Below are 27368 nucleotides of genomic sequence, written 5' to 3' on the forward strand. Positions count from 1 at the left end.
TTTTCAGTATCTCAGAAAAGCATAACTTTTTTGTACCTTTTTAGTAACTAAATAAAGTTATAACTTTATGATACCTTTTTCACTAGTGCTTAAGTGGCTAAATGTAACTTTTGTGTACCTTTTGTTTGCAAATAAAGTAATGATTGAACTGAACAAAGTGTTTGAGTGTAACTTTTTAATACCTTTTTGTAACTTTTTAGTACTAGATTGAAACTCTCTTCTCACAAGGTTCCAATCTAGCATCAAAAGTTATAACTTTTTTGTACCTAAATAGAAGTAACTTTTTTGTAACTTTTTTCGGTATGGGGTTGCTTGTGACTGACCCAGTCTTAAAGTACGACTCTGGGTAAAGAGGACTCAACTCAACACTACATTCAGACTTCTTCCAACAGAAGTAACAGTATGCTTGTGCTGTGACGGCAGAAATGGGTTTGAATCTTCAGGGAAATTTAAGACAAACCAGCAGCACCAGTGATGGCAGATCAGGTCTAAAGCAGCTAACAGTGTTAATGCAAATGATCTTGACCTAGAATGTCTGGGTTCTAATCCCAACCAACCAGCAGTATAAATAGATTTGCGAGTTGCATGACCAAGCATCTGTACATTTTCTAAATTTAAAAACTAAACATTCTGTGAAATTATAAATTGGTTAAGTCCTTATAAAGGGATTAAGAGTCCATTAACCCATTCACCCCTAAAGTCGTATTTGAACCATACCATATCTATGGCTGGGCAAGTCCAGTTTAAAAATGTAGGGGTGAATGAGTTAACCCTATATGTGGTCCAAGTTTTCCATTGTAAACTTGAAAGTGATGGCTACAAACTGTCCTGATCTTTAATTCCATATCCAAAAATCATAAAAATGATTAATAAGTTTCCTCCAACTTCTTACCATCCGCTGGTATGATATCCCTATATGCTGGGTCATAATATTCAGCAGTATCAGATTTAAACAAATAACTTCATTTCAACATAAACCTTTTAGCATTTAAATGTCCGCCATTTGTCATTGACAGTTGACAGGGTCGTAAATATAGACTTTACAGTATTTATGATCGTGGGTGGTCAATATCATTGATATACAAATATAAACATTGGCCCATTGGTCACTCCTATCACCCGGTCAGTGCTGGTTGTTGACCACTATTTATATGTTGACCACTTCTGGCTGAGGACCAAATGCATGGCCACACGAGTAGGCGATATTGTTATTGAAGTATCATCGATTCAAATCAATATACATGGAATATAAGGTTCTAGCCCATGTAGAAATAGATGTCAACTTTTGAAATTTGAGGCCTTGAACAGATGTCATAAACAAATTCATGTAAGAACTTAACAAATACATGTACATTGTAACCTAATGTTATTCTGTGATATATACAAACTTAGACATGAGATGATGGGTTTATAATGGATATGTTTAATCAGATGTCAGCTTTTTAAAAGTTGATATCTGTACTGACCAGATGGGAGATATTTAAATACAAGGGATAAAGTGTGTGAGTCCCATTTACACACAAATGTCAGCTCTCTAATTGGGTCTCCATCATCAATGCACTTACATCCATCACAGTTACTGATGACCTTGTCAAGAGTCAGACTGAACAAGATTTCTATGATAGATGATGAAGCAGATTTTTTATCTTAAATGTCAACGGCATTGGAACTGACATTAATGGATGGACATTAGAAAATTGACCAAATAATGCATACATTTCCATCCACACCCACCAATGGCTTTCAGGGATACTTATTACTTGTGTACTGTAAATTTCAAATTTTCTATTGGTTTATATGGAGACAACCACACCAAAATTTTGCAGTTTACAGCATTTAAAGAAATTACTGTCAAAAGCAGTGGAAAAGGGTTAACATAAATGACTGGATAATATATATATATGTACACACTCAAAATATGGGCACACTTAAGAGTTATCTCCCTTTACCATCATACAATGTTACTCACACTTTAGAGTTACTTCCCCTGACAACGATACAATGTAATTCACAATTTAGAGTTACCTCCCCTTACACCATACAATGTTACTACATAGATTCCAGTGGAAATCGGTACAACATAGATTTTCATTTGTTACACCATTTAAAGAAAAAAAACTGTTACTAGCAGAAATGTGTTAAATAAGATCCATGATAATAAACTTCCTATTTAAGACATCATAGTGTCAGTGTTACCTCCCTTTATAACCTTACTTGTAACCTTCATACAAATGAAGGACAGCTGAAGGTCACTTAAATGTCACTCTGAAAACAAATCTAAATGTAAATAAGCTAAATTCCTTACCTGATTTTCACATTGTCTGTGGCATATATATCTGCAAACTGAAAAACATAAAAAGGGATACTATTCCTGCACAGAATAACCTCATTTATCACATCAAGAATTCATAAAAATATTTCTATACTAGAAGGGCAAAACCAAAATGACTTTTGCAATCACAAATTAAAAGATGCAGGTCCATTATAGCAATTGCATTTTCATCAATGTTGAAATTGAGTCTAATAGAAATTCAGTCATACTAAATGTTTGTCCAATCAGAGGCAACAGCAGCCATCTTGAATCCCTAAACTTGAAACTTTGACCATTTTTTTCATGAAGAATACTCCAGAAAATATCAGTCCTACACAGCCCTGGAACAAGCATTTCAAAAAGGAGCTAAGCCTGGAAGACATTTCTATTGATACAACGTTTTATGGAAAAAATTATGGCTAACAGTTCCCCAGGGCTTCCCCCTACCTCGGGATGATAGTTTTGACTATTCCCCAAATAGCCATGAAACAATTGTATACTATATTTTTAAATGATTCTGGCTTTGATTTCATTAAAATAGATTTTTCTTTTCAATTTTGTTGTAGGAAAAGTTTTAACTGAAGCCTAGAAAAGTTCATAAAACTTTGACATGGTTCAATTATTGTAAAAATAAATTACTGCATTCAGGAAATGCACAACTTCTAAAGGATTTCTATCAACTTCAAACACCCTAAATGCCCATGATAGTAATAGCCTAGGTCCATAGCTATAATACCAAACAAACTAGTGTGTTTATGTACATGTAGGCCTAGACAGACTCTCTTAATTAACCTACATCTCTGGGGAGTAGAGGAGGCAAGAGGTCAATGATATTTGACCTTTGAGGTCAACAATAGGTATATATGGCTATCATCATATGGCATTGCCACTAAATAACCCTACCAAATTCAGATTGCATTCATACAGGCTATGAATGCCATGCACCAATTGCTGCCGTCATCATAATATTGACATCTTAATTAGTTGTTACATTGTATACCAATGACTCTCCCCGGACAGATGGCTGTCCCGTTCATTGAACAAGTATATATGATAAATACATTATTTAAACTAAATGCTGAATAATAATAAGTGTAATTAAATTTTCTTTGAGATAAACAGATTTCAAAAATGGTAAACATCAGCATTGAACTGCTTTCAGTTGGCAATCAAAGGCAATATGAATGTAAACTAGACAACGTCAAATCCAACATGAAGTACCATAGCACATGTGCACACTTCATCGAATTTGGATTTGACACGTTGGCATCCATACTGCCTATGAAAGCCACCTGAGAATAGTTCATTGCTTAAATGAACACCTGGTATATGTGTCAATGTGTGATCCCCATGCTGAAAAATTACAGTACATAAAAATACCATGGTCCATTTTCACACAAATGTTTCCAGAAGAATTCAGAAATGTTTAAAAGTTTACAGAAGTTAAGTACATGAGATATGCTAATGTTAACTTGTAAGTGGAATAAAATAAAGAAGGTTGAGAAGGTTTGTATTAATGCATCTATTGTCTAATACCTCAAATAACTCAAATAATTCAATAATTCATTTAAATAATGGCATCTTTTGAGCCGTTCTTTCAGATGAAATTAGCAGATCTTAGAAGATAGGAATGGTATAGGAAATTCACTGGTTGAAAATGTTCAATTTCAGTGTTCAAAATCGAGAGTCTCCATCAAAAATAGGGAGAATTGGCAAGCATGATATCTTTTGACTTATTGAAGATATGATATTTTTTGATTTAACACTATTTGGTGAAGATGTGGCAATACAGCTGGCCATGATATTTCCATAGGCCTACATCCCATAATATCCCCGCATACTTTCTTTCACAGGTGAGGGAAGCTTCACCAGAATAAATATTTACTCAATCTGACAACCGATTGTTCCCGAGAAAGCTGGTGAAGTGTAAACCAAATTCTAACTGTATACATAATCTCAGAGAAGGATACCAGCCTCCATTGTTTATAGAGCATTCTGGGACCTGCGCAATGTTTCAGGAACCCTAGCTCACCTCCAAGGCTCAATTTACTGCTCAACTGACTTGTTTTTTTAGGTAGAAAGTTCAAACCGTTATGGAGGATCTTGACTTTTTTCTCATTACCTAGAAATGCCAATGCTGGAATACAGGAAGTTGAGAAACACTGAAGTCGGACATTTACCAGGTGGTGGTGATCATGATTCATCTCACAGTAATGCCTCAAGAACTCAACTGTTTCAATTCCATTCCCGGCTTCTTTGAAGAATTTAAGAGTTTCGATTTTAACAAGCCACTTATTTTTGTGTTTCTTGAAATCATGAAATAAAAGAATGGGTTTAATGCTGTAGGCAGAATTCTAGAGCACCTGTTTAAGTTTTCCGAGCCTTATCGCCTTCACTAGTTTGATAGAACGAAATTATTCTTAAATGTCATGCATAATATAACTTCTTTCTCCAAATTAGAATTCCCTTTCAAACGTACATATATTTCTACTAGTTCACATAAGAAATATTACCAATGTTCTAAAGATGAATCATTTTCAAAATCAATGATTGTAGTTTCTGATATCACTTTTTTTTCTAAAACAAAACTTGTTTTCATAATTCCAACATTTCTAAAGAAAGCTATATTTCTAAACCCCGAAACCTCTCATTTCTGAAATCAATCATTTCTAAAGAAAAGTACATTTCTAAACCCTCAAACCTCTCATTTCTGAAATCAATCATTTCTAAAGAAAAGTATATTCTAAAAACCCAACCTACCCTTTTTTATTGAACTGTTTATAAACTCTCAAAATTCAGGATTTTTAGAACCACCCCACATTTTCTTGAAAATATTTATTTACATGTTGCATTAATCAGAAACATCTTACATATGCTATAGGTAACGACAGTGAACAGGACACTGGATGTAAAATCTGTTCATTAAGTAACCATGGATTCCAATATAGTGTCCAAGATATTGAAAGTTCTCTTTACTCGTAAAATGTGTAATGGACAAATTCACCCACATCTTCCTGTTTGATCTTTTCTCCGTGGACAAGAAAGTGAAATGTATTTAAAGCAAACTTTCAAACAGAAGGGAAATTTGAGCATCGGCCCAACATATGTTAGAAAGATGGGAGGGTAAAATTAGACAGGATGAAAATATGTTACAATATGCAATAATTAAGTAAACCCTTTCAGCACTGTCATCCATATCAATGCATTGTAGTGTCTACTAAAATTACATAGGGGTGAAAGGGTTAAGCAGTATTAGTGTTAGGGTTCAATGGTATGTTCTTCACATTATACCTGTGATTTATGTTAGTTGTCTCCCTTTGTGATCCATTTAGCATCCCCAATTACAGTACGACAAATGTGTCATCAATTCATTTCCCAAGTCAAAACTATCATGCAAAACCATATTTCCTAGAATGGAATTGTTTTGGAAGGTGGATACAAAATAAGTCAGTGTGATTTTTATAATTTTGCATCAATACTACATGGTCAAGGTGTCTTGTTTTGCAGTCAGACCAAAACCGTTTAAAGTAAGTAAAACATTTTTATTATTCCATTACTTAATGAAGCTTCACGTCTCTTGGACACATACAAAATAAATTTACAATTTCCATAGCATCACCTTTTAAGATTGAAAAGTCAATAGAATTATTTTTTCAACTTGCTAAATACAAATGTCTTCATGGAAAAAAAGAAACCCCTAGTTGTTTATTCTATAAACAAGTATGATGACAAATTATATCAGCTTAATGTATCCTTAACTTAAATTTCAAAATGACTTTGCATAAATTAAAATTAAAAACCTCATTTTTACATTGTCCAGCCCTCAGCTAACTATTTATGTCTCTAATTAATAGCATTCTGTCTACAACAAAACCCTTGGAAACTCATTGTGCCCCCCTCCAATCACTGATGTTTAAGAACTTTTAAAGATCCTTAATTGGTTGTCAAAAAGAAAATAATGACATAAAATTAATAAAAGAATGAGCCTCAGTTTTGTTGTTGTAAATATGAGAACGATTTTCTTACCTTGACAAGCACTCCCTTGACTAAGAACTTTCTGTTTACACACAAAACACGTCCTTGGACGATTAAAAAAGTAGTGTCGAAATCGATGGGCTACTTTTGGGTGATCTTCAGCCTGAAAAGATAGCAATAGGAAGTTCATTAAAATCATATTACTAAACCATGTAAAACCAGATGCAAGGGAGACAACTCCTACAAAACCAGTTACTTAAATTACTCTCTTTCTGCAAGGTTGTAAACAGTTGAAGAACAGTGTATGGTAAAATATCTGAAAAATTGCTATTCATTGGATAGACAGGATTCCACTTAATGTCACATTACAGTTAATATCATGATTTCCTGAAAAAACAATTAAGCTCTCTATAAATTTCTTTCAAAGTTTGGTTTATATCAAGTGATTTGAAACAAAATTCATTTAATATCATGTTCTGTTGCCTGGGTAACAAATTATCGCAAGTAAAAAAAATCATGTACAGGCTTAAAGCTTAGAAAACAGTGGTGACTTTCTTATATAGGCTCTGTGGATGTCTTTTCTCATTGTACGTCTTGATGTGATAAACAGTTACACTATGTAAATCAAACTAACAAGGTTTCTTCACTGGGCTAACTTTGTGATATGATCATAATGCATATTCAGTATTTAAAACCTGATCCATATACCAAAATTTGATCCCTAAATGCAAAAGAACTATTGATCAGATGTGACATTGATTTATATAATTTGATTTACAAGAGGGTGGACTTATCAGTGAACATGGACTAATTATTAACATACAATTCCTAGGTATATTATACTCAAGGATTATACTCTTAACGTTAGGGGGCAAAGTGTCTTATGAATCCCCATATAAGGTTTGGTGTTCTAGGTGTAACCTCCTATTAACAACGAAGGTCTTTTATGAACTTGACATTATAAAAAATCTATTATTTTCAAGGGGGTGGGCTGACCAGTGAACACAGACAAACATACAGTACCTATAGATAATATATTGTACGTTCCCTACAATTGTATCTATAACAGGGGCCTAGTGTACTCACTACTAGAATACCTAATATAAGGTCTTTTATACAATTCTCTGGTAAAATACTATCTTACTAAGCATAGGGTTAAATCAAGCTCACTTTTATAAGTAATCTATTTCCTTTTTAATTTTACCATCACCTGATCAAAATCTTCAATTTCAAAATCTTTAACTTACAGCTTGACAACAAATTGAACAAGTGTTGATTTCCTCATCTTGTTACAAAACATAAGCATCATGAGCAGGACATTATTTTTTTGACTTTTACATTACTAAAATATTTAATTGAAAACAAATATTATCTACCCTCCGTCCTTGACTATTTCGAGTTTCCCCTAATTGAGGAGTATTTCACCTAAATAGAACCCTGGGACCCCTAATTAGATCCCTATACACACCTTAACAGTATCGTATATATAGGTAAGTAGAAATATCAGTGACTTGATATCAATTGTTTTCGAGCCAGCAGATTGAAATGAAATTAGATCATATACAAACAGTGCTGACGACTTCATTCATAAAACCCGAACAGTGCACACAATACTTGGAGCATTGGTGATACATATCAAGTCTCGGCTCTTATCAATCCCGATTTTCTGCTGCTGTTCACAAAAATAGGATAAGATTTCCATTCTCGTTAGTGTTTGGTAACCTACAGCTTATATATATACCTGTACAGGTAATATGTCAGGTAGGGTACAGGTAATACAGTGCCCACGGAGGTAAACAATGGCTGGACGGTGTCATCAGAGAGATCGTTACACCCCAGGGTTATGGGGATGACTAGCCGTTCTCCTAACACACTACCAGGTAAATAGGTTTTGCCATACAGTTCACTGGTTTTCGTTATATCAGTCTCGACTTTTTGTCAATAAGTACAAGTAACAAGAACTCTTTTAAAAACTTTTTGCGTGATGTTTTTGTTATGAAGTTGATCTTAAAATAAAATCACATTAGTACAAACCTAATTTTTGTTGGTCATACAGGTAAAAAAAACCTCAAAGGACAACACAGAAGAAAGTTCCGATAAATTTTCCAGGAGTTTTTTTATTATCGTATTTCCTGTTTTTCGAAAATTTTCTAACAAGTTAAGATATTACATTTTTGGGGATGGTTTGAATTTTAAAACACAAAATTTTAAAATATCTCCACATGCTCCATTATGACACTTCTGCCCTCAAAAAAAATGAAAATAAGTGAAATAATAAAATCATGGCTTAATAATAGAGACAATATAATAAACATTCCATCATTTATAAGTTATTTTAATTTCATGAACAAACCCCTCGATTAAAACACCAAGAGGTGCCACAATCACTGAAAGTTGAGATTCTCAGTTTGAGCTGATGATCAGATCTGTAACATTTTCAGGGAATTTCACTTAGATTCAAGAAAATCACTGTTTACAATTTGTATTACACCATTTAAGTTTATAAGATAATCAGTTACAGTGGATTTCAATCCCATTCGTCCTTAGTAAGGAAAATATCATCCAGAAACTGTACCATCAATACAGTAAAACCTGTCTAATCTGACACCCTTGGGGACAAACATATTGGTCAGATTAGACAGGATATTGGGATACACAGGTCTCTGTTTTCATTAGAAATGTTGTTAAATCATAATGCTGATTATATATGTATGTTTACCTGAGTACACAAAGGTCGGATAAAAGAAGTTCTGAATAAATTAAAAAATATTAAGGTATATCTGGAAGTTGATTCAAAACATCTGCAATAAACTTATACCAAAGCCTGACAGTCAGTAAGGAGCATCACGATATACGCAGAGATGTGTTGTTTACAATGACAAAGTGGACAACATTCCCATCCCTGTTCATGTCGGTTAAACTCGTGACCAGTCAGGCGGAACGTCTGCCTTATATAGTTCAATTTGTCTACACACAAACAAATACGCTATCATTAGATTTGGCCGATTTCTAAAATTGCGATAACTTGGGTTAAAAGATTGTGGTGTAAACAGCTATTAGGAGTAGTAAGGCTTTAATGTAATATCCTGGGGGTCGGAGAGTAGGTACTGACCGTGGTGTGTATATATATATATATATATATATATATAGGTACCTGTCCACCTGATGGCAATTTGGTAACAGTTTACCTGTTAATGGTGTACCTGTACACAAACTGTATGTCAAAACCTTTCAAATCCTCAAACTGTGTTTGGTATGAAACAGAAATATATCACGGGGATGATATTTGAAACAATCATGCACATTTTTTTTGATAGTGATCAATCGTGATAGCTTCCAACACCTTGAATTAGCTTCTTATATTGATCCTTAGATAACTGTCTTCAGAACATACTTCTGGGAAGACATGTCTTACGAAACAACCTGTTTTCAGAGGCAAACTGTTTTAAAAGACAACCTGCCTTAAAAGGCAATTTAATGTCTCAATTTACAAACTGTCTTCGGGAGCAAACTGTCTTCAGAGACAACCTGTCTTAAAAGGCAAACTCAGTCTTAATACTAAATAGACAACATTAATTGTCTCAATTTACAAACTGTCTTCGGAGGCAAACTGTCTTCAGAGACAACCTGTCTTAAAATGCAAATTTCATCTTAATAGACAACATTTTCTTAAGAAACAACCTGTCTTAAAGGACGAAAGGCAAACTTTCTTAATATGTAAGCTGTCTGAAGATAAATCATGCACCAGCCTTTAAGCCTGAGGAAATATGACATCACATTCTTAAATTATCCCAGCATCGATATTGAGAAAATAAAAAGTTCTTTCTTTATAATGATGTGATGACCTTATCAAACTATTGATATTTCCTGAAAGACATTAACTTTCCTTTTGGTTTTATATTGCTTTTTAACATATTCTATTTGATCGCAGCCTTATACATCTTGTATATATATAGGCTTCAGAAATGTAAAGGTGATGACTATATATAAATTTCTTGTATTCTTTCACCTGTCATTGACCCTGAAACTTTCTGAGTTAATATTTACATACTAATACGCAAGCAGTATGATACAGCAAATTTTCTGAAACTTTTACACAGGTGAGCGATACATAGAAAAGGTGCTTAAATAACGTAATACAGGACAGCAAAAATTTGGACAAAATTCTCAACTCATACAAAATTGAAGCCTTTAGTTGATAGCATAACATTTCTTTAAATTTTTAAAAATGTCCAAAGTTTTGAAGATATTGTCCAAGAAAATTTTGTGATAACGTCAAACGAGCGATAATGATTGGACAACGTGTTTAGAACAGCGCTGTTAAAAATTTCAAATAAAAGTATTTTAGTTTTAGGATCTGAATGATAAGATGTACAGGCACATCACAGGTTCGGGAGACGTGGATGGTTGCATTCCACGATCAGTTCTCTTTCAAAAACGCAAGTGACAAGGATCAAATGGCCGAGTTTCCATGTGTTCGGTCAACCGGACAAAAGGCTTAAACATAATAAGTTCAGAACTGGGGTGTATCACACACAGGGTTACGATTGTTATCTGTACCAGGACAGAACGTAAACATACTTATAAAGGGAGACAATCTATACATCTGTCTCACTAAACCCACCTCAATCGGATCCCACTGAATCTCGACTATTCTTCTCAAGGTTCAGATTCATTAATAACCGGTAACTTAACTAACTTTGCCGTGAACAGTCATATATTCAGAGAGTGTATAACTTTTACATATAATCTCCCCTACTATTAACAGATAGTATATATTACTTGAGTCGAATTAGCATACTAGCTTTGTTATATAAATGGATAAGAATACTAGAAAATTAGCAATAATACAAGATGTAAGCACTTCTAAAACTAAGCAATTTTTACAGCTGGTTTTAAGACTCTCAAACAAGTCCCTAATCTGGAAAATTCAATATCTTGAGTTTTTATATTGTAAAAAAAGAATTTTCGTGATGTAATACTTACAATATCGATGAAGGAAGAAAGGCAATAATTTTGGAATACTTTTATTTTGAGCTGCACAGTTTGTGTGGGTACATAATGGACCTAAATACACAACTTCCTGCAAAAGTTTTAATGGTTTGCTAAACGAAAAAACATACCAGAAGTAACAACCAATTAAGAAGTAACAACTAAACCATTAAATATCAATTAACTTTCATGGGTGTTGAAGGAAACAAAAACCCATTAAACTTTCAATTATTACCAAAAGGTTTTCACCAAGATTACATGAAAAAATAATTGCTGTCTTGAAAAAAATCCAGCTCTAAATTCTAAAATTGTCAGTTCAACAAATTTGAAGAAGCAACCATCTGTAGGACGTATTTAAAATACGGTTTGGGGGCCACATAATAATTTGTTTTATGATATAGTACAACGATTACTGCCGCACTTCCAGTTCAATACACAAATATGGCCCTAATCCAAACAGACAGATTTAAATTCAATTGTTGTGCATTAATTTTTCTCCATGAGTATTGTGCTACTAAAACAATTGGGGTTCACCTGATATCCGTGATAAATCATAGACGGTTTGTAAACTTCACAACTGAGGCATACATAGTCGTACGGTTAAGTACATATATATATACAAAGGATTCCTGTTTCTCAACATGTTCAATCCCCAATCAAATACATCTCAGAGTGTTTCATAATTTTTTGCTTCTTGGATAATTTTTTAATTATGTTGAGCTCTAGTTTATCTTTATAAATGTCAACATCTATACAAACTTGTTTTCGTCATTCGTGACCTCAAATCAAATGTATTTTTTGTGAAAGGCTGTAGTTCAGTAAGTTTAATAATTTATTTTCGGAGTGTCCATGCTGAGAAGGTTCCACAGTATACAGAAACCAAAGTGTCCAGACCATAAAGGTCCCACTATGCATACAACAAGAGGCCCGTAGGGACTATGTCGCTCACCTAGATATTTGAGCAGTCATGGGAAAATATTCTCAATAAAAGCTTCATGCCAGGTGAGCTAAAAACACTTCTTTGGAAAAATTTAACAGAAATAAATTTGACTGATATCATAAATAAATGAGAGGATGGGGGGGAGGAGGGGGGGGGGGGGGAATTACCACTATTGACGAAAATTTCGTTCCCATTTTTGGTTCAGTTTTAAAGTGTATCAATCTGCCGTCAGTAGATCCTTCAAATTCTCTTGTATCTAGGATCAATGACGTTTATCAAACACAATCCACCCAAAACAAAGCGCTGTGGCTGTACCCTGTGATCTGTGTCAAAACTTTGACTGACCCAGAAGTTCATCAAAGAACGGATGGTGAGCTTAAACAGGTATCCTGGGTAGATGCTATTCTAGTCGGACCACTTGCGATCCACTTATATCGGTTGTTACAGGCCGTATCAAGAGCTGTCCTGGGATACGCAAATCTCGTCAAATATTTTCCACAACTTTTTACTCACCTTTACAGTAACATTTCATATCTGGTAGGTGAGTTGTCGCAGACTGGCCAACATCAGCATTGTCTGCTAGGCAACACATTTTGTAGGAAGAAATCCCCAATTTTTTTTATAGAAGTTCTTAAAACTTGACAGTACTGCTTCAGTAACTTTAGAGAAGTACTTCATTAGTTCAGATTCGTCAGAACCCCCGACCCAACCCACAAAAAACACCCTCAAAAAAAAAAATTCGTCCAGAACCCATTGAAAACAAAACCTCCTGTCTGGAACATTTTTTACCTATAACCTCTTTTATCTAGAACTTAACAGATCTAGAAGCTCATTTGTCCACCATCTTTAGTCCAGAAGCTCATTTGTCCAGAACTTCATCAGCAAAATTCCTATGCTGTCAAAAACCTCATTCGCATTGAACCTCATTTGTACGAAACTCATAAATATGAAGTTCTTTTGTCCAGAACCTCCAACTTCCACTGTCTCAAATACCTGATTAGTGACAATGAAAGGCTGGGCGCACTAACTTATACTAACCTTTCACTGATGAAGATTTAAAATCTCTGAAATGACCTTGACCTTGATCTTTTAGTGAATTGCATGACCATGAAATATAACCTCGAAAGTTCATAAAGGAAATAATGTAAAACAGTTTCCACAAAATAATTAAAAAAAAATTGCTTAAATTCTAATTGTAATAAAGTTTACCACCACGACAGTCTTGATTTCTGAATCCTCTGACATTGTGGGAACTGCAGTGTACTGAAAGATACATTTTCACTTTTGGCGTTAGAATAGAACAAAGTTTGTGAAATTCACGAAAATCTTTCTGAAAGAAATTTTATATCAAATGACATTTTTGGACTCAATGAGCATCTATTTCTGACATTTGCAAATCATTAATCTCAGGAGAGCTTTAGACTGCCTGACAGAATGACCTTGAGTTTGTAATGATCATTGATTGGATAACATATACCTTTAGGTCAGGCGAGAGAAGCTCTTTGTTAACTACGTGGTACTAACAAGCACTTGACAGACCCTGATCTTGTTCACATGACATCACAATAGATCACACTCCTTACGAAACCCAACAACACTGCTACCGGGACACATGTCCTTCTTTTGCAAGAACCAAGAGAGCCAATTACAGCGAGTACAACATAGAAAAATCTTCTGGGGTTTTGGTGTCGGAATAAATTAACTGTTACATGATACTTCGGCAGCGGTAATACCAAACAACCCCTTGCTCCGATTAAAATGCTATGTTTCATTGTGAAAATTGGAAGAATGAGAAATTTGAAACTACGTAAAAGATAACGATCTGGTAAAGAACTCATCTTCATTTTATCTGTGTTGGTGGGGCTTTGTTTATCATTGTTATGTCAATCTTTGGACTCGTTTGATAAACAGCCCTGCGTGGGATCAGTCTACTTTTGTTGTAACAGCTAGGTTTGTTTAGATCACTGTCAATGTCCGGTGTGTTAATACCTCATAAAAGCTAAAATCTTGTTACAAAGTTTTGGATTTTATCTGAGTTAAATATCCGATCAGTGAGTTGAACATTCATTTGGATCAAGTTATTTCAAATCAAGGATTCATGCTTATATGGACTTTTATATAGACTTTTTTTTTGAAAGATCTTCCTATGAAGAAGTAACCAGTGACAAATATTTTATGTATAATCAGTAATCGTTAATTACTCTATTTAATAGATGATAGAAGAAAAAAATAAGGTACATTTACTTTAAAATAAATCGCAGGCATGATGTGTAAGGTAGCGAAAAGCCTCAAGTCTAATATAAATTATAATTCAAGTGTAACATGGAAGGTAGCATATAACCTTAACTCTTAACACAAATCACAAGTACAAATTACAGTGCAAAGTAGCATATATAACCATAACTCTTACACAAATCACAAGTACAAAGTGTAAGGTAGCATATCACCTTAACTGTAACACAAATCACAAGTATAAAGTGCAAGGTAGCATATAACCTTAACTCTAACACAAATTACAAGTATAAAGTATAAGGTAGCATATAACCTTAACTCTAACACAAATCACAAGTATGAAGTGTAAGGTAGCATATCACCTTAACTGTAACACAAATCACACGTGCAAAGTCCAATTAAAGGTAGCATATAACCTTAACTCTAACACAAAGCACAGGTACACTGTAAGCAAACACATAACCTTAACTCTAACACAAATCACAAGTATAAAGTGTAAGGTAGCATATAACCTTAACTGTAACACAAATCACAAGTATAAAGTGTAAGGTAACATATAGCCTTAACTCTAACACAAATCACAAGTATAAAGTGTAAGGTACATAGCATAAAACCTTAACTCTAACACAAATCACAAGTATAAAGTGTAAGGTAGCATATAACCTTAACTCTAACACAAATCACACGTGCAAAGTCCAATTAAAGGTAGCATATAACCTAATAACTCTAACACAAAGCACAAGTACAAAGTGCAAGGTAGCATATAACCTTAACTCTAACACAAATCACAAGTATAAAGTGTAAGGTACATAGCATAAAACCTTAACTCTAACACAAATCACAAGTATAAAGTATAAGGTAGCATATAACCTTAACTCTAACACAAAGCACAAGTACAAAGTGCAAGGTAGCATATAACCTTAACTCTAACACAAATCACAAGTACAAAGTGCAAAGTAGCATATAACCTTAATGCAAATACAAATCATGGGTGTAATTGATTAGGTAGCACATAACCCTTACTAGAATATTAATTACAGGCAATTTAAAATTTGTAAATGCCTAAATTTTAAAATACTCAATCATTTATTTGTCAGTGATAATTGTAACCTCTATGACAGGAGAGTTCTTTACTATATCTAGTATGTTACACATTACCTGGATGAAAGGACGGTTTCGCACCTGCTCTATCACGTTTTGTGCACTTTTCATTTCATTCTACTGTGAGCACCTTAACGTGGACTAGATCACAACTTCGTTACAATGTGAAACATATTTCGTTGGAAATGAAAACAAGTCATTCAAACAGAGTCGCAGTGTCAGTGTCATCTTTACCGCAGAATTCCATTCTTACATTGGATGATCTGTGTAATAAACACCAGCAACCCGCGATTACTTTCTATTGTAAGCCGACAATGGCTTGATTTGACAATGAGCGACAGGGCATTTAAATTGGTATTTTTGAATCAAGTTAGCAATTATTCAAATTCTTTGAAGATAAATTTCACTTCAATATAACAATAACAACAGGATTCTTGCACTTTTTGAATTAAACTTTGTCATTCACATTCCAAGCAAAGTATATTTAGATTTTGCCACAAAAATGCAAAGAAGTTTGTTTTAAATCACTTCATCATTTCATGAAATAGTATCCTGTCATCAAACCGAAGTGGACATGTCAGTGTCATCTACAGACGCATTCCCATCTAACATCGGATGATGTAAGAAACAGACAGCAACTGTGTTTTCTTTCTATTCTAAGTCACCTGATGAGCAACAAGACATTTATATTGGAATCTTTGTATCAACTCAGTGATTACTGAAATTCTTTGGTCTAAACATATTTTTATTGCCTTGAAAATGGCAAAAAGGATTGGGCACAAGCTCTTACAACTTAATTAAGCCCTCTCCTAATTTAAATACATTTTACATACATCAAAGCTGTCTTAACATGTAAATTTCATTTTTTTTTTTTTTTTTAATTGAAGTTGAATTAACAAAAGATCAAATTCTTTAAAGATGAATGTCATTTTAGTAACTAGATTCTTAGACATTTTGTGACATTTCAAGTCAATTGCATTGTGGGTATTGTTGAATTAAAATACAACGCATAATTAATTTGCTGAATCAGGTTCATGTTGATTCGAAGTTCTTGCTGAATTTACACTTCTTGTTGAATTTTGGAAAATATTGATTTGTGGTAAACAATTGAATTTAGTTACACTGCAAGGCTATGTGTGTTTCTGAGCACGCCCACATTCTGACCTACATCAAATAACCCTTTCACCACTGTAGACCATAATGGACCCATCTATATCAATGCATGGTAGAGTCCACTAAAGTTACATAGGGGTGAAAGGGATAAACTGATCAAACTCTAAATATGGAACAGTAAATCGATGATCCCTTTCTGTTATTCCCATTTACCTATTTTTATACCCTTAGTTTACCTGACATAACGAACCCTCTTGTTTACCTGCAATCTGTAAGCAACTTTCACCTGTCAGGTAAAACATTTTTTTTTATTTTTTATATAAGTCATAAGAGTAATAATCGAAGGACAAAACGGGAGTTGTATCCAATACAGAAATTGTTGTTGGGTTGAGCTGGCCTACAGAAGAGTACTAGCGACCTAGCTGGATTTAGACGTAACAGTCCTGTCCTCAAATTACCTGACAAGTGATTACAGGTAAAAATGTCAAACAGAAAGTCGACACGAACATTTGTTAGGAATTCTGTCCCATAACACACCGAAGAACTTTCACATCTAAATATAAGATTTATTTCATAGCATACCTACTATTTTACTACCCTTTCTATATCATACCTTCCATTATCCTTCCACAATTCCCAATAACACCAGAAATCAGATGTACTCTGTTAAAGTTTAGAATTTAATGTTGATCAGTTTTGATTAATTTTTAGTATAATCTTCAGATGTTGGCAACATTCAGATATTCAAGTTTGCGTAATATCCGCATGAAAATATTCGACAGATCCTTATATCATACAAAATAGCCAGTGTTACGTCCGTATGGAATGTCTTACGGAATGGCTATAACCTCTAACATGTGTATTCGGAGGCATCTTGCCGTTAAGCTTGCTGTTGACACAGATTATACGTTAATCCCCACTTTTCAAATCACAGTCCCTACATATATTTGCCCCTGAAGTCTGTCTGAACTATACTACAATAATCTGTATACAGTAGACTATTGTTCCCCTGCCCGAGTCTTAGGAACCATCCCTACCTGGTCAACCTTCATTTACGGGATCAATTGCTTGATGAGCTTAACGAAAAAAAATATATATATATTATCTAGGATACTAAAATATTGAAATTTAAAACTTAACAATAAGGAATCAAAGTGATCACTTGAGAAGATTCAGAACAAACGGATTTTAAAGGTTTAAGATTTTATAGGACACAAACATAATTGTTTAAATTTTCGTAAATTACTTGTTAAGATAACAATGCTCTGAGAACGGAGTCACGAGTACAAGTGGACACATCCACCCAGTAAGTGTATGTAATGTAATCGGCTGTGTAGTTTATATCAGATCCCAAACCGGTTTCGGTATCAAATCACTCACCCGTGACTTTAATACAAAACAACACTGCAAGATATATTTGTGCCTGCCGCAGAGCTGTGATACATTTTTGTCAATGGAAGTTCATGAATATATATACAAGACCTTTTATTATGATTTAAAGAAATATCAAACTTTCAGGATAATATTGCCGAGATATTTTGTCCTTCAATATTTGTTTGAATTTCAACTGTCAAATCATTACAATCAATTAATGTCATATTGATGTAGCAAATAGCAACACTAACTCTAATATATCATGTTATATTTGTATATTAACTCATTCACCCCTACATTTTTAAATGTGCAAATACGGCAACGGTTAAGCTACGGCGAAAAGTTTCCTGTATGCGGTACCACCCACCCCCACTTCCCCTACCCTACTCCAACCCTATTTACCCAGAGACCTTTGATCCTTTAAACGTGACCAATTACCACCAAAATGCAAATCAAAAGTTATACGGGGGAACTCTCTTGGAGAGGAGTTAGATTTCACAGAATGTCAGCCTATTGTAAGTGCATGGTAGGAACTATTGCTGTTTCAATGTTGTGTGATAAGCTGTTGGAAGCCGATCACTCACCAGGACTGTCACCAATCAGTCGCATCCCAAGAATGCAAATTTATAAACACTTAATGTAAATATAATATATAGAATAGAGCTATATGGGGTCAAACTTTTTTTTTTTTTTTTTTTTTTTTTCAGAGAACAAATTTGTGGAGTTGAAATTCACAAAAAACCTAACATACTCTTAATCAGAAGCGTGACATATTTATGGAGTTGTGTTACACTTTTTTTTTCCTGTCGTGGAACATAATAGTTTACTAGAGCTATAATCCTGACCTTTGACCCCATAGTAAAAAGACACAGACTGTTACATACATGGGTAAGAGACACAAATAGTTGCAGTATTATTCTCCCTGTCTGACTGGCTGAGGAGGTCTTGCAGAAGGTCAGGACCCCAGATGTGGACAACCTATGGATTATACGGTCCTACAAAGGCCCAGTAAGGACTTACAAAGGGACCTCTATCTGGGTCCATAGCATACCCCCAATTACTTAGTGTAGCAAGCACCACCTACAGTCACCCAGACAAACAAAATCATTCATCATTCACCCTCAGGAAAATCAGGGTAATTACTCTACTATCAGTCTCTATAGGGGTGTGACCTCTGGTGACCTTGTGGAGGGCTAACATGACAGGGATTCACTCGCCGGGAATGTCAGTCTTATACCCCTATATACCCGTAATGGACCAGATATGTCAAAGAATGGATGGAAGCATTGTGAACAATTAGGGGTGACAGCTATAAAATCTGAGTGTAAGCAGAGCTAGCCTTACACCATACACAACACAGTTTAAATTGCTTTGAACGACATCAAAAAGAGATATCCTATTTGTAAACAAATATAAACGGACAATGAAGTCCATGTCATTGGCACCTATTACATGGGATGACCAGTGTCAGAACCGAAGGCCATACAACTCTTTAGTACAATGAAGGTAACATCAGAACATACAAGGTTTTCATTGACACTGATGAGAAACTTCTATAGACTTACTACACAAGGACAAATTACAGACAACCATTCAATGGTAGTGGCAGATTTAAAGGGGGGGGGGGGGCTGTCCTTTCAGAACCAAATTGTTTAATTTGCATGTAAAATGAAGGTGTTTTGTATGTTTTCTCATGGAAAATTTACCCCTCTTGGATACTTTTAAAAAATCTGGATCTGGTGCTACATGATCACAGCTCACTTTCCAGGAGGGGTCATGTATTAGAGCAAACTTAAGCATTAAAACAAACTTTTGACCAGCAATGGTTTTTTTTTCACAAGTTGGAAAGCTCCGTTACAAATCTCCTTTGATCCAAATAGCTCTTCCTCCTCTGTAAGCATACCTCAAGAAATTTCCTCCATCATTATTGAGCTATTTTTCTAAAACATGATAAAATTGTGATTTTCACCAATATACCATTTCATTTCCTGCCATACACTTAGTTTTCATATATTTTCATGACATTAATTATTTAGGTTTTCCTATATCAACAGTAAAGAAGTTAGAACTCAAACCAGCTTAAGAATAGGAGAGCCCCAGCCAGTGAGTGCACCATCCCTTCAAAAAGAGGTTTACATTTCCTTCAACAAAGGAAATATTCAGAATACACTTTCATTAGAGAACGACTCCCACGTCAGTTTTCCTTCTTCAGTCACTCTTTCAACACAAAACAGTTCCCACGAAACCTTTAATAGATCAAGCCACCCTTTCAACATCTCATACAACCGCCCCTTCAACAGAGAAGAGTTCCAATCTTGTCTTAAACACAGAAAGAGGGATCTGACCCACATTAGATAGTGTGGAGGAACTACCATTTTTACCAAGGAGTTTTTTCTAGTGTAGGTGCAAATGGTGCTATTGTTGACATCAAGTTTTGCTCCTGCTTACTGTTATTGGAGGGGGTTGCACTTATTAACTCAATCACCCCTACATTTAGAATAGAAAGGTTCCAGTGTGCCTTTAGACCTCTGCATGTGTTTATTAAAGGACAAATATGGTATTACAATCACTCAAAACCCATACTTCACTAAAACATAATATGATCCATTTTTACAAGATTTGATACCTGTAAATTGCAGTATCTTAATTGTGACACGTGTTAAACATGTAAGCAATGATAACAATAAACGCACCGCAAAAAGGAACTACAGCCACCGTTCACCAAACATTGTAAACATGCGCAATGACAAGAACGCACCGTGATATATGATAACATATTGTCACTATACATAAACGATACAACCATAATTATGGTGAAGGTACGCTAGCATTCAATGCTGTGTTGCTAATATGTCCCACAATATCGGGGTATCGTGGGATCTCACAATATCGCAACTGTAGCACGTTTACGTCACGTGTGCAATCATTGACTACCTGTTCTTTAAATATGCACAGGTAATTACATTCAGGTGTAGAACCAGGTACAGGTAATTAGGTCCAGGTGTAGATAAACGCGAGATGCAAAAGATCCTTGTGCAACGAAGCTTGGAAAATTATATCATTATACTTTCAAAATTTGTATTCAAGTGAAATTGTGTGAAAACACTTTTATGGATTTTCCCACCAAATTAGAACTCTGCATGCTTATATGTTCTGTTGAGGTATGATGCGTCTTTCACTTTAAATCATCGCAGATACTTACATGTTTCAGCAAGTTTTCCATCATAGTTTGGTGAACGAATATAAATGACAAAATTATGTATAAATAATTCCCTGTTGATTGAAGGGAAGCTGCTAGGACTACATCAAGGATAGTTTAGCTTCACAAAGATAAAAGTCCTTTTCAGGAAATGAAAGCAGCACAAGAGACCAATAAGTCGAGGGTCTGGAGGGGTAGGAGTGTTTATCACATGATATATAGCAGCAGATAACTAGGATCCGGGAGGAATAGGATTCAGAAAACTAAGTGCACCACTTGAGTCGACTCAACAATGGACAGATTATGTCACCATATAAACCGGAGATTATTAGGGGTATAAACATCACTTAAAACAAAAAAATAAAGTCATAGATACAACCACAACAGGCGAAGGAGTATGTAGTTCATGTAGTTTATTATAAGTGTCCATCGCGGAATTATTTTAAACTACAAGAACTACCTGCTCCGTTCACCTGTTGTGGTTGTATGTATAACTAGGTAATCCATATTAATCCATCACCTGTTTACTTTCAGGTATCCAGATGAGGGACAGAGGACCAGATTATTCCACCATTGGAGAAACCATGGTGTTAGCTCTACCCTAGACTAGCCACCAGCCCCTAAGTTTTTATGAAGAATTTCCCGACTCCGTTTTACTACTAGCTTATCTCCCCCTAGTTTAGAATGAGACATCCAAGTGATCAAAATTATTAGAGTTAAATTATTAGAGTTACATTTTTTTCTTAATTATTCAATATTCTAGAGACGGTGGCCAGTCTAGCACTACCCTAAACCTTAAAAAACACATAGGTTTCGGTCAAAATAAATAAACAAACAAGAAGCCTAGAGTTGCTGGTCATTCATGGGATCATCAGGTCTGATTGTCTTTAACCAATAATGGGTCTTAATTACGGCCGACAAAAAAGCCGAAAACTAGAACACTGACAGGTCAGTAAGGGCCCCGTCTTGAGGCAATTATATACCCCATAATCATCAAGAAGCAATCTGCCCATATAGCTGAGCTTGACATTTGACATGTGGACTTTCAAAAAGAATCGCAAGGAAGCAAAATATACATTTTACATGTACTATGATGTGATGTGTTTCCTTCCACCTCCATATTTGCTGGGCTAACAGAAATGTAATTACTGGTGCAATACTCATTTGTTAGCTTTGATTTGTTTTATTTCACCTTATATACCTTCTCCATCAAGAGCCAGGGTCAAAGTCAGAGATCCACTTTGTCTTTGACCTTTGGACCCAAATGACCTTGACCATTAACCCTGATCGTTGGTCAGTTGACTTATTCTTTAATTCCGACCAACTTTGCTTCATAATATCATAACAAAATGTTCATCAGTGAAAAATACAAAACTTGTCCTTGACCCTTTGGACCAAGTGACCTTGACCTTTGGTCAATTGACTCCTTGTTTAATTCTGAGCAACATTGCTTCAAAGTGTCATAGCGAAATGTTCACCAGTGAAAAGATACAAAATGTTACCTTGACCTTTGACCCAATGACCTTGACCTTTGGTCAGTTGAATCATTGTTTAATTCTGATCAACTTTGCTTCATAATGTCATAACAAAATGTTCATTAGTGAAAAGATGTAAAATTTGACCTTGACCTTTGAACCTAATGACCTTGACCTTTGACCTTGACTTTTTACCTCAATGTGTATTTTTATGAACTGAACATCTTGACCAAGTTTCATGTACATCGGTTAATAAATATTAAAGATATCAGCCAGGAACAAAATTTGTGGACGGACAGACAGACAGACAGACAGACAGAGTGATTACTATAGGGCACCCGTATCTCCGATACGGGGCCCTAATTAAACTGTAGTGAGCATTTCCCAGTATAACAGATTTAATTTGTTCCTAGGTATTCATCAATATAAACTAAAACATGTATCAATCTTAAAAATTTCAACTGTAACTTCTGAATTCTCCTTAACTCATTCACCCCTGAAGACACATTTTAACTCCTCCAATTCAAAGGTTGGAATAGTCCACTATGAAATTTCAGGGGTGAATGAGTTAATGGCTTCCTTTCAAATAAATTATTCCCGGGGAATCAAATTCACAAAAAGAACAATAACAGACACACCCTTTTTTTTTCTTGTTTGTGTCTGGAAAGCAATTTGCTAAATGTTCGAATTTACAATTTGAACCTTTTTGACCTGTGACCTAGCTTTTACCTTTCAGGTATATGTTGTATACAAGTTCATGGTGATGTAACTACTTTGCCAAGCAGTTCTGATTAAAAGGGCAGCAAAGTGATTCCTAATATTATGTAGTAGGACGAGGAAAAGTGATAAAGATATGCCATCGCTGGGGCTCGAACCCACAACCCTTGGCTCTTCAGCCTGATGCTCTACCACTGAGCTAAAGGGAAATTCCCTGCAGCTGATGCTTGTAAGGCAACCTAATTAATCCACATCTTTTACATTATTCCCCCTTCTTTTCAAACACAAACCCAGGTTCTTTGACTCCCCACCAAGGGTTCTCCTACCTTGAACAGGGAGGGCCAACGGCACTAGTTTGTAGTAGGATGAGAAATAGTAATGAAGGAAGTGCCGTCTCTGGGGCTCGAACCCACGACCCTTGGCTCTCCAGCCCGATGCTCTACCGCTAAGCTAAAGGGAAATTCCCTACAGCTGACGCTTGTAAGGCAACCTGATTAATCCACATCTTTTACAATTACGATGGTGTCCCAGGTGTGTTCCGTTCACCTGATGATTCAATCCAGGTATACGATGTACAGGTAAGTATATACTTACGACAGCCTGAGGCTCTATTCCTTACAGACCAATGACAGACCGTGTGTAATCCAAACACCTTAATGACTGTGATCGATGGTGAATGACAGATAATTCAAGAGTCTAATTAACTGTGACTGACACAGATTATCAAATTCATTGACATCATCTGACGGAAGAAGAAATCAAAGTACTTAACGGATTTCGGAGATTTCGAGAGGACTTCCCTCCCTGGCGTGAAATATTTCTATCATATGTACACTTGAAAACCATAAACAGCTAAAAAACAAAAATACCTGCTTTCTAAGCTTTACATGTGTACAAATGGTGACTATATCACTTTATGTACAGTACTGTCAGTGTATTTCCTTTCATTACACCTAGAGGTTTAGAACAAAGGGTCTTTATCATTGTTTAAACTTGTGATTGTACTATGTCTGCCTAACCTATCACAGGAAGGCCTTGTAGTGTTATAACTAAGACAGAATCATGTCGCATGGGTTCAGGTTGGGTACAATTTTACCACAGCAGAAATTATTGGACTGTATGTGAAAAATGTAAGTTTTTAAGTGACGTACCTGCCAATGCTAGAGTAAAATATTGGTCTTATAATGTTTTCCACACCATGATGGTAAAAGACGACTTATGACGGTGAGCATTCCAGATTATGGGTCTTCGGGAGTAATTGGTATAGCCTATCCCCTTACATGTTACTAAAACAGGTATCGGGGATTTGTTTTGTCCTAATTCTTTATTCCAATGTATAAACTGTTCCAGTTTCTATATTGATACCTGTTATTATAATTTTTTCTTTAAAACCCAAACATATAGACAAGATTTAAGTATAAATGTAACCCTTTACATTGGAAACACATTTTTCTTTCGGTTTTCTTTTTATGAAATGGGTAAAATCTATCAATATTCTAACCATGGGGATTGGGGAGAATATATTGACATGCTTGAGCTTACATGCCATATAAATTCTGCAATAAGCTCTGAGGGTCAACATAGGAGGACAGTGAAGCTGTTTAAAGGACGTGTTCCACGCTCCCGTATACGTGCTGTATGTAACTGTGACAGCCTATCCGCATCTAAGGAGCTGACCGGACTTAGAGCGTGATCTGGAATGGGCTAGGTCATTTTGAATCACCGAGGGCCTGTAAGCAGGAGACTTACCCCCTCAAGACGCCAGAACACAGGCTCCGCCCGTGAAAAGAAGTCTATAAACTCATCAACCAACTAACCTGAGGGTCAACAGATTCATAGATTCTGATTAAAAGCAAAATAACAGTTATTGGTATTTTACTCAAATGCAGTAGATATGGATGGGCTTATTACCAGGCATGGGCTTGTTGATGAATAAATGTAGAAGCTGTTCACTCCCAAATACTACCCCCTAATTAAGGGGTGTTGACACTAGCAAAAACAAGAGGCCCAGGGGCCTTAATAGCTCACCTGGTATTTTATTTTTCAATTTAAAACCTGCTGAGTACCATTCAGGTTTATCAAAGGAGTACAAGTAACAAAGTTGCATCTTCCATTTATAAATATTCAATTCCCTTTGCCCAAAGATTCTCTAAAACAAGTTTGGTTAGGTTAAAATCCCTTCAACGGTACAGAAGGAGAAGGATCTTTAATGTTTTCCTCTATTTCCCCTAATGGGCCCCACTAATCTGCCCCAAAGAAGGGGAATCCACACACCTCAGTTTAAACAAAATTGATTCTTTTCTCCCTAAGCATGCTTCAGACTGCATTTGGTTTAAATCCCTTCACTTGTATAGTAGGAGAAAAAAAATCCTCTATTTCCCCTATTGGGCCCCGCTCCTATGCCGCCAGAAGGCCCACACCCTCCGTTTATACAAACTTGAGTCTCCTTTGTCCAAAGATGCTCTAGGACAAATTTGGTCAAAATCCTTCAATTGGTTGAGGAGAAGAACATTTTTAAAGATTTACCTTTTTTCCCCTTATTTAGCCCCGCCCCTCTGCCCCGAGGGGGGGCTATACCGTCCGTTTATACAAAACTGAGAACCCTTTGGCCAATGATGCTCCTGACCAAGCTTCAGACTGCATTTGGTTTAAATCCCTTCACTTGTATAGTAGGAGAGAAAAAATCCTCTACTTCCCCTATTTGGCCCCGCCCCTCTGCCCCCAAAGAGGCCACACCCTCCGTTTATACAAACTTGAGTCTCCTTTGTCCAAAGATGCTCTAGGACAAATTTGGTCAAAATCCTTCTATTGGTTGAGAAGAAGAAGATTTTTAAAGATTTACCTATTTTCCCCTTATTTGGCCCCGCCCCTCTGCCCCCAGGGGGGTTATACCCTCCGTTTATACAAACTGAGAACCCTTTGGCCAATGATGCTCCTGACCAAATTTGGTCAAAATCCTCTGAGCCATTCAGGACAAGTAGCATTTTAAAGGAAAAAGTTGCCGGACGCCGGACGCTGCACCATGGGATAAGCTCACTTGGCCCTTCGGGCCAGGTGAGCTAACAATTATAATTCAGTAGCACCCACGCTTATATGGCTTTACATGTTACTGGGTGTGTCCAGGACTCAAATTGCTAATTTTGTCTGTGAAAAGTTTTCATGAATTTACAATTCATTAAGCAATACAGCGATATTTAAATCATTCTATAGTAGTATCATCAACAGTAACGGGTTACAACAGAAACCCAATCTTTCCTAATGTAATCAGTGACAGAGATGGTAATGTCGTTGAGTCTAGTTATCGGTACACTATATACGTACTGAACAAAAAAAAATCTTGTGCCGAATACAATCTGTCAAGCTTAGCACACAAAACTTTCGAAAAAAAAAGTTTCAAAATACCCAGAGAAGTTAAAGTATGTGTAATTCTGTTCATTCTCATTCTAGCTTTAACCATTCAGACCAGGCGTACATTTCTATGTTGGTAATGGAATCAGAAAAATACGTAAATTTCAAAAGACGTCACATTTCATTTCGACCAATATTGCTAGTGTAAGTTGACAGTTGAGTAGACCTGAAGATCCATATACATACACAACGTCAAACAGGCACCTGTTATCACGTCTCTTTATCAACCTGTGTTCTTGTACGCTACTCAGGTTGATAATCCAAGGTTGTGGGTTTTTTTACGATTTTTAAATTTAACCAAATTAAGCTTTGTGGCTATGTAACTGAAGGTATCTGTTAAGGATATGTAACTGTTGTGTTGACGTGTCGTTACACTTGTGGGACCACCACTTAAAACTTCTGGCGCCAGTTTCAACCAGAGGTTGCTTTAGATCAGGATCTTGTTGTACTAGCCTATCTCACTTGCTTAACGACACAATAAATCAAATTTTGAAGTAGATTTGTTTTAAAGGAGTAGATCCAGAATAATTT

At 35.6% G+C, this 27368-nt stretch overlaps 1 protein-coding gene across 18 annotated transcripts in view; it reads right to left on the reverse strand.

The window, feature by feature from the left end:
• The window catches only part of LOC110452090 (serine-rich adhesin for platelets-like), a 291726-nt gene that overhangs the window by 167198 nt on the left and 97160 nt on the right, over positions 1-27368 (reverse strand). For 17 of the 18 annotated variants that reach the window (XM_021500386.1, XM_021500395.1, XM_021500387.1 and 14 more), the window contains exons 2-3: positions 6338-6449; positions 2306-2343 (exon numbers count right to left, since the gene is read on the reverse strand). In XM_021500386.1, coding sequence (XP_021356061.1) covers positions 2306-2343; positions 6338-6449 — 150 coding nt within the window. Of the gene's footprint in view, positions 1-2305; positions 2344-6337; positions 6450-21240; positions 21277-27368 lie in introns of those variants that run through there. The other variant, XM_021500404.1, reaches the window with a different exon arrangement.

Source organism: Mizuhopecten yessoensis, unplaced genomic scaffold (genome assembly GCF_002113885.1).
Source record: "Mizuhopecten yessoensis strain PY_sf001 unplaced genomic scaffold, ASM211388v2 scaffold6383, whole genome shotgun sequence".
In the NCBI taxonomy this organism is placed as follows: domain Eukaryota; kingdom Metazoa; phylum Mollusca; class Bivalvia; order Pectinida; family Pectinidae; genus Mizuhopecten; species Mizuhopecten yessoensis.